General features: G+C 40.8%; 1 protein-coding gene across 1 annotated transcript in view; it reads left to right on the forward strand.

Annotated features, from left to right (window-relative positions):
- Positions 1–9141, forward strand: part of TEK (TEK receptor tyrosine kinase) — a 107717-nt gene that overhangs the window by 50687 nt on the left and 47889 nt on the right. Inside the window, exons 4-6 of the mRNA XM_006101227.3 lie at positions 351–503; positions 4753–4884; positions 5346–5486. Of these exons, the coding sequence (XP_006101289.1) occupies positions 351–503; positions 4753–4884; positions 5346–5486 (426 nt within the window). The remainder of the gene's footprint in view (positions 1–350; positions 504–4752; positions 4885–5345; positions 5487–9141) is intronic.

A 9141-nucleotide genomic window follows, 5' to 3' on the forward strand; every position in this document is an offset into this window, starting at 1 on the left:
CCCAGATTGGAGTAGTGATTCTAGGTATCTTCTGGTTAATTGATTAGTTGACATTTCCCACCCAGATTTGCCTGCTTACCTGCAGCAGATAAGAACTTTAGCCTCCCCACATCTTCATGTGTTTGGCAGTAGATTCCATAGACTAATAGGCTATCTGCTCTATCACCATACCTTTCCCCACTGTTGGGAGTGCATTGAGCTCAGCCTTTTCATTCTTCCCCCACACTCAATATGCTAGCTAGAGCACATTTTCTATCGGGTTATGGAAGGCTGATCAAGTAGAGGAGCCAGACAAGGAAATAAGAGTGTTTGAGAGTGACCGTTTATTCTCTTCTCTTCTCCTTTATCAGGTTCCTTCATCCACTCAGTGCCCAGGCACGAAGTACCTGATATTTTAGAAGTGCATCTGCCTCACGCTCAGCCCCAGGATGCTGGAGTGTACTCGGCCAGGTACATAGGAGGAAACCTCTTCACCTCGGCCTTCACCAGGCTCATCGTCCGGAGTAAGTGATTGAGAGGCCACTGTCTGTGATGGCATAGTTGTTAGGATTTTTATTGGCAAGTAAACTGACTCTGGCACCTAAACCAAAACCAGGGATTGGTTGGAAGTATACTAAGGGCTCTTAGAAAATTGATGGAAAAGCCTACAAGCAACTTTTCAGAGAAGATAGGCTCCAGGGAAGATCTGGGGCTGAGCACTGGTGGGGAAGAGTAGTCTTTCTCTCTAGGATGCCACCTACCATTTCCCTAACTTAAATTCAGTAACGTTTCTTTTACTTACAAGTTTTGAATTCCCATGATAAAGTATAAAATTGGTGTCACATATGTCAGACGTCTATTTGCCTAGACCAGTGGTCAGCAAACGGCGGCTCGCGAGCCACATGCGGCTCTTTGGCCCCTTGAGTGTGGCTCTTCCACAAAATACCGACTTCTGCGCATGGGCCATGAAGTTTCAGTCGCACTGTACATGCGTGCCCGCACGTGGTATTTTGTGGAAGAGCCTCACTCAAGGGGCCAAAGAGCTGCATGTGGCTTGCGAGCCGCAGTTTGCCGACCACTGGCCTAGACCAGCAAGATATAGACAAGGGTGGAGTCACATACTCCAGTACAGGCACTGGGACCTCACACTTGAATAGCAGCACCACTCCCATACAAAGGGGGAATCGTGACCTGGTCAGTCTCCTGAGAGGTATCCTAAGGGGGTGAGGTGGGCCTGCTGGGTTGCTCTAATATCTGGTTAAACATCAAGTCTCCTGTAAATCCCACAATTTCCAGATCATTTAACTCTCAAGTGTGATTTCTATTTTCAGGTTTGAAAAGTGCAAGAGTTAGAACTAGTGAAAACCACCCTTTACCCCATTATAACTATCAAAGTGGGAAGTAACCATCATCAGTAGTTTTTACACAAAATTGATCTGTAGGAAGCAACAAATTGGCCCTGAATCTTCCCCAGCTATGTCAGGTATTCATGATATTAACACATTGAGGGCAGATCATGAGCATTCTTGTGTTTTCACATTACACAGTGTTTTACATAAATGTTAAAGGCACGCCTTAAAATTAAATACCCATTGCATTTTGAAGTTATTTATTACATGTTCTTACAAGCTAATATCTTTTTAAAGTATGCTACTTTGTAAAATGCTTTTTGTATTCGTTCAATAGAAACTTATCTGGCCACTGGGTAAAGCTAGCAATAAAACTACTGGTGCGCAATGTGTTAAGAACTCAGGTTTCAGGTCTAAGTACTCGGGATGCTTTGTCATTCCTCTAATAATTGGGATCTCTAACTCATGAGGAGTATTTTGCTTTGCATGATATTCACTCATTCACATATTCAGCAAATAGTGTTGATTTTAACTGTGTTAGGCATTGTATTGGTGTTGAGAATACAAGAATCATAAGATGAGCCACTGTTCCATAGTTAATTACCAAATAGAGTGGCTACATACATAAATACATATTGCAAAATGACAATAGACTTATGGAAAGTGTGGTTCATCTAGTTTGTGTAGGTAAAATCCCTTTCATTCCACTACACTCATGGAGAGTCTGAATGGCAAGGACACAATTTAGATTCATTTCTTAGATGGTTTCTCTCCAGGCTGATACAGCACCATGCACCTCGGTGCTCAGAGTCTGGGTTAAATGGGCAGATTTTCCAGCAGTATCAGAAACCCCAGATATTGATACAAGGTAAAAAGTTTAAAGCTTTTAGAAAACAACTCAGCACAGACTAGAATTTAAAACTCACCTGAACTTTTAAGATAAGGAAAAAGACTTCAAGCACATTTTGATCTTCAAGTTGTCTCTTCCTCAGATCGCTGGGAGCACATGTTTATTCTCTTTTGCTCTTAGGGAGTAGTTCAGTGAACCTGTTTTAGAATCACTGCCAATAAGTAAACTCATTCTAAGAAATGTGAGTTTGGATACAATCATCGCATTTAAAAGTATTTCCCCCCAGGATGACCTCTCTGATGTTTAGGCATTCGAAGGCATCTGTCTACTTCTCCTGACTGTAGGGTGTCTCTCTCCAGGATGAACGAAGCCTAGGAAGAGTCAGTGCTTAAAGACTGTGTAGTAAAAATCATGCTGCTTATGTGTATAGGGTTTATTTTTAGTATAAATTCTCTCCCGGACAAAAGATTCCCCACAAGCATTAAGTTTACAGGGTTTCTCTCTGTAGGCCATGAATCCGTGGTTTCCTAAAATATAAAACCATGAGGCTTGTGAAGAAAAGAACAAAGCCTAATTGCATATCATTGCTTATCAGCAAACTCTTCTCCTGACTGCTCCATCCCCAATCATTCCCTCGGGCTTTATTCTCTCCTCCTTCCCAGGATTCCGTGCAAAGCGGGACAGGTCTAGTGTTCGGTGTAATACTAGAGACATAGTTTAATGGGACAGGAAGCCTATTTACATTTCCAGTTTTTTCCATCATTAGTCTTCACTGTCCACATAGCCTGTGGTCAGGCTCTTAAGAAATCGCTAATTGTGCAGAATAATTTTCCCCTTTCTACACTAAGGCATGTAAATATTAGCTTTTAGACATTTTGTAGCTCTATCTAGTAAGTGAAAGCCTGAAGGAAAAGGTCTGTGTTGACAGTCTTCCTGATTATTTTAGAGAAAATACTGATAACCAGGAATTCTTGCCAAAGAAATTACAAGGTTACATTGACTATAGGCACAGGTCCAAGCTTCACCATCATGAAAATAACATTCAGAGACCAAGAGTGCAGAAGAAAAATTAAATAAAATTTAATTTTATTTAATAAAATAAAATTTAAAATTCAACACCCCCCCCCCCCCCACTATATATATATATATATATACACACACACACACACACTGAGTGGCCAGATTATTATGACTGGCCAGATTACAATGACCACCGCATCAGTACTTCGTTGGGCCACCTTTTGCCTTCAATACTGCGGCGATTCTTCTTGGCATTGACTCCACGAGATGTTGAAAGGTGATGCGAGGAATCTGACACCATGCCTGATGAATAGCGCTGTCCAGTTCTGTGAGATTTGATGGTTGTGGAACCAGTTGCCTGATGGCTCTTTTAACTTCGTCCCACAAATGCTCAATTGGATTGAGATCGGTGATTGTGGGGGCCACCGAAGCAAGGTAAAGTCACCCTCATGGTCTTGAAACCACTCCTGCACAATACAAGCATCGTGGCATGGCGCATTGTCTTGTTGGAAGAAGCCATCTCCTTTGGGATATGCCATCAACATGATAGGATGAACTTGATCAGCAACGATACTTAGGTATGTTGTGCTATTCAGACGTTTATAATGGTCTGGCCCTCTAGCAACTTCAGCGTGAAATTATAGCTAATTTGCCTGCAAATGTCAAGTGGTTATAATAATCTGGCCACTCAGTGTATATCGGAAGGTATCCTTAGACTTAATTAATAATCTAAAGTCAACAAGTTCTGGAGAGAAGTAGCCAAGAAATATGAATCCAGAAGCATTTTACCATCCTTGTACTTTAGGTTTGTGTATCTTGTTTCACTTTTTTTTTCTGCCTGGAAAATGGGTGGATGCTACTAGCATCTGCTTCCCCTTTTGGTCATATCCCTTCTCCACATTATACCAGAGGTTCTCAAACTCTGGCTTGTATCAGAATCATCTGGGAGACTTGTTAAGCTTCGATTGCTAGACCACCACCACAGTTTCTCATCAGGAGGTCATGGGTGGGAGTCTGAGATTTGCATGACTAACAGGTGATGGAGATACTGCTGATTCAGGACCACACTTTGGAAATCACTGTTCTAGGCTCTAACCATACCTGCAGCTCTGCCAGCACGTGGTGCTCTCTTCTTGGCCTCGCCTTCACCTGGAACACACTCTGCAGTCCTATCTTCCTTGCTACTTAGGTCAAGCATGTCAAACTCGCAGTCCACGGGCCGCATGCCTCATTTCTTTGGCCTGTGTTAGCCTTTGAGTTTGACATGCTTGACTTAGGTGGTGCTGCAGATTCTGCTCACATACCACCTCCTCTGGGAAGCCTTCCTTTATGCCCTCTTCCATCCCCAAGACAGAATTAGGTACTTTTTGTCTTTGTTCCTATCACTATTTTTTGTTAACATATCTATTTCCCACATTAAACTATTAGCCTTTAAAGAGCAAAGATTGTATTTTGTTTATATTCATTCACTCGGGTCCTCTGAAATGACTGACATATAGCAGGTTTGTTGTCAGTGTGCGTTACTCACCACAGCCTTGTTTTCCTTAACGAAAGGATGCGAGGCTCAGAAGTGGGGACCTGAGTGTAACCGTGTCTGCACTGCCTGTGTGAACAATGGCGTCTGCCATGAAGACACTGGGGAATGCATTTGCCCTCCTGGGTTTATGGGGAGAACATGTGAGAAGGGTAAGTCAAGAGTACTTGATGAGTACATTGTAGGTTGAAAAAGACACCACTGGATCTAGAATTTTATATGTGGACAGAGTTGGGAATGGAAGTTAAATGGCCTCTGCTAGGCATACGGTACCTTTGTGTGAGTTAGAAAAAGGTGCCCTTTCCTAAGAGATTTTTTTATTGCCAACTACTGGAAAGTTTCAATACATAAACGAATCTGCAATGTCTGTGATGCGAATGCACCCCCTAGGTGTGTGCTGTGCACAGCCTGCATAATTGTGGGTGTGGCTCTGAGATCCTCTCTGTGGGGCACTTTCATGGTCTATAAAATGTATGTTCACCCTGCCCGTACCACAGCTGAGATTGGATTATTTTCCATGTTCAGTGGTCTAGGAGAGACCCTTTAAGAGAGGAATTATGCATTTCAAAGGGTTGTATGCTTGACTCTGAATCACCTTTTTCTCCCCAAAAAGCTTGCGAACGGCACACATTTGGCCGAACTTGTAAGGAACAGTGTAGTGGGCCAGAGGGATGCAAGTCCTACGTGTTCTGTCTCCCGGACCCCTATGGGTGCTCCTGTGCCACCGGCTGGAAGAGCCTGCAGTGCAATGAAGGTATGCACCCCCCTGTCCCACGCCCCTGCACAGGAAGAGTTCTGGCAGGGACACAAGGAGGTCTGGCTTGCTGAGCAACAAGGTTTGAATCACAGATGATTTATTGAAAGTTAATTATCTTTCACATGAAGACTCTGGACCTCATAGAAAGTGCTTCTCATACACCTCACCTGGGATCTTATTAAAACAGAGTCTGATTTCATGGGTCTGGGCTGGGGCTGGAGGTTCTGCCTTTCTAACAAGCTCCCACACGTGCCGATGCTGTTGGTTTTCAGACCACACTTGACGTTGGAATGTCACTGAGAGCATCATAAATATCAGCACTTTCAGGTTAGATCCAGACTGGATTTGGTGTTTGGTAATTGAGAAAGTTATGATCTAATCTTCTATGGACATTACTCACGCAGGCCTAACTTCAGCTACTCTAAGACCCCCTCTGCCCTTTCTAATGTCTACTTTCCCGTTCGATAAGCTACAAAGGTATGTGTTTCCCATCTCCATTTCCAGTGTGTGTTTCATATCTCCTGCAACACCGTAGTAGCTTCACATGAACCTGCAGCCAAATATGCCAGATCTTTTCTAATGAGTATTAGTGGAGTGAATTGGCCAGAGCTGAAAGAGTTTTCAGTATTTACCTCACAAAGCCAGCTTTTTGCACATCTGGCACTATTGGGAGTTAGGATGGGGCCCCCAGCAACCTGAAAACAATGTCCTAGGGGTGAGCAGTTCAGTAAAAATATAAGCAAGACACATCTGTAATTGAAAGTTTTCTAGTAGTCACATTTAAAAAGTAAAAAAAAAACCAAGTGAAATCATTTTAATATTTTATTTAACTCAATATGCCAAAATACTTCAAGAAGTAACCAATAGAAAAAAAGTTTTAACGAGATAGTTTTCATTTCTTTTTCACACTAAGTCTTTGAAATCTCAATGTGGACTAGCTATATTTTAAGTGCTCAGTAGCCATGCATGACTAGTGGCTACCATACTGAACAGCACAGCGTTAGGGGCTTGGAATAAGAGGACAAAAGCAAGCTGCAGCTGCTACAAACCTCACTCAAGTCCCTCTAAATGTTGTATCTGCCCCCGTGGAACACAGAGGGGGCCACAGCAGTGAAGGAATCTTACCTGGTCTGTGAGATGTGCACCTTAAAGCAAAAGGTGCCCCCCAAGTGGGGGCAGATCCAGTTCCCTTAAAAAAAAGAATATTATAAAACTATGCAAATTAAAAAAAAAACATGTGTGTATGTAAACACTGCCAGAACCTGGGAGGGGTGCATGCATTTTAGGAGTCTAGAATATAAGCCTCATCAGCTTCATAGTGAATATGTCTCTAGATTCAGGTTTATAAGAATATGCATATTGACTCATCCCAGCCATGCCAGGCTCAATAAATCACTATGATTTTATGAATTGGAAATTTCTAGTGTTCTCCCAGACTCCTTCCTAAGACCTCCAATCACCTATGTGCTATACTCTTTGATATTGTCCCTTAGGTCCCTGTGACACTAATCATTTCTTTCTAACATTTTCCCTGTGTTCTTCAGACTGGATATCTATTGATCGAACTTAAAATTCATTGACTCTCTCTTCTGTTATCTCCACTCTGCTGCTAAGTCCACATAATAACATTTTCTATTTCAGTTGTCTAGTTCTAGAATGGTATTTTTGTTATTAAAATATTTTTATTCAACTTATTGGGCTGACCTTGGTTAATAAAATTATATAGATTTCATGTGTCTAATTCTATAATACATCATTCAAATATTGTATTGTGTGTTCATCACTCAAGTCAAGTCTCCTTCCATCATCATTTATCACTCCTGTACCCTCTTCTATCTCCCCCATATACCCTCCTTCCATTCCCAGTGGTAATCACTATACTGTTGTCTGTATCTATGATTGGTTTTTGTTTATTTTGCTTAATTCCTTCATTTTTTTCACCCAGTCCCCCAGCACCCCACCCCTCCAAAAACTGTCAGTCTGCTTTCTGTATCTACAAGTCTATTTCTATTTTGTTTGTTTATTAATTTTGTTCATTAGATTTTTACATATAAGTGAAATCATATGGTATTTGTCTTTCTCTGATTGGCTTCTTTCACTTAGTGTAATACTCTCCTGGTCTATCCAAGGTGTTGCAAAAGGTAAAATTTCCTTCTTTTTTATGGCCAAGTAGTATTCCATTGTGTAAATGTACTACAGTCTTTTCGTTGTTAATTCTCACCAGAGGATATTTTTCATTGATTTTTAGAGAGGGTAGAAGGGAGGGAAGGGATGGGTGGGGGGAGAGAAACATCGATATGAGAGAGACACACCTTGATTGGTTGCCTCCAGCATATGCCCCTTGGGGCTGGGGAACAAACCTGCAACCCAGGTAGGAGCCTTGATCAAGAATCAAACCCACGACCTTTTGGTGTGTGGACTGATGCTCTATCACTGAGCCACACTGGCCAGGGCAGTATTGCAGCTTTTTTTTATCTATTCTTTACTGATGGACACTTGGGCTGCTTCCAAATCATGACTATTGTAAATAATGCTGCAATGAACATAGGGGTGCATATATTCTTTTGAATCAGTGTTTTGAGTTTCTTTGGATATATTTCCAGAGGTGAAATTGCTGGATCATAAGGCAGTTCCATTTCTAATGCTTTGAGGTGACTTGATACTGCTCAACAGTGTATGAGGATTCTCTTTTCTCCACATCTTCACCAAACTTGTTGTTTGTTCATTTATTGATGATAGCCATTCTGACAGGTGTGAGGTGATAACTCATTGTGGTTTTAATTTGCATCATTTCTTTGATGATTAGTGACATTGAACATATGTTCATTGTCTACTATCCATCTGTATTTCCTCTTTGGAGAAGTCTCTATTCAGGTCCTTTGCCCATTTTTTAATTGCACTTTTTGTTGAGTTGTATAAGTTTTTTTATTATCAGATGTATCATCAACAAATATGTTCTTCCATTCAGTGGGTTATCTTTTCATTTTCTTGCTGGTTTCCTTTGCTGTGCAAAAACATTTTAGTTTGATGTAGTTCAATTGTTTATTTTTTCTTTTGATTCTCTTGCCTGAGGAGGCATACCAGAAAAAATATTTCTATGAAAAATGTCTGAGATTTTACTGCCTATGTTTTCTCCTATGATTTTTATGGTTTTGAGACTTATCTTTAATCCATTTTGAGTTTATTCTTATGGATTGTGTTCACACATATCTCCAATTTTCTCAGTGCCATTTATTGAATAGACTATCTTTGTATATTTTTGTCTCTTTTGTTGAATGTTAATTGACCATAAAGGCAAGGGTTTGTTGCTGGACTCTCTTTTCTGTTCCATTGACTTATATCTGTTTTTATGCCAGTGCTATGCTGTTTTGATTACTATGACCTTGTATAATTTGATATCAGGTAATGTGATTCTTCAAACATTTTCTTTCTCAAGATTGCTGTGGCTATTTCTGGTCTTTTGTAATTCCATATAAATGTTTGGACTATTTGTTCTAGTTCTTGTGAAATATGCCATTGGTGTCTTGATAGGAATTGTGTTTCAATCTATAGACGGTTTTGGGGTAGTATGGACATTTTAATGATGTTAATTCTTCCCATTCATGAACATGGCATATGCTTCCACTTATTTGGATCTTCTTCACTTCTTTTT

Source organism: Myotis lucifugus, unplaced genomic scaffold (genome assembly GCF_000147115.1).
Source record: "Myotis lucifugus unplaced genomic scaffold, Myoluc2.0 scaffold_346, whole genome shotgun sequence".
Classification (NCBI taxonomy): Eukaryota; Metazoa; Chordata; class Mammalia; order Chiroptera; family Vespertilionidae; genus Myotis; species Myotis lucifugus.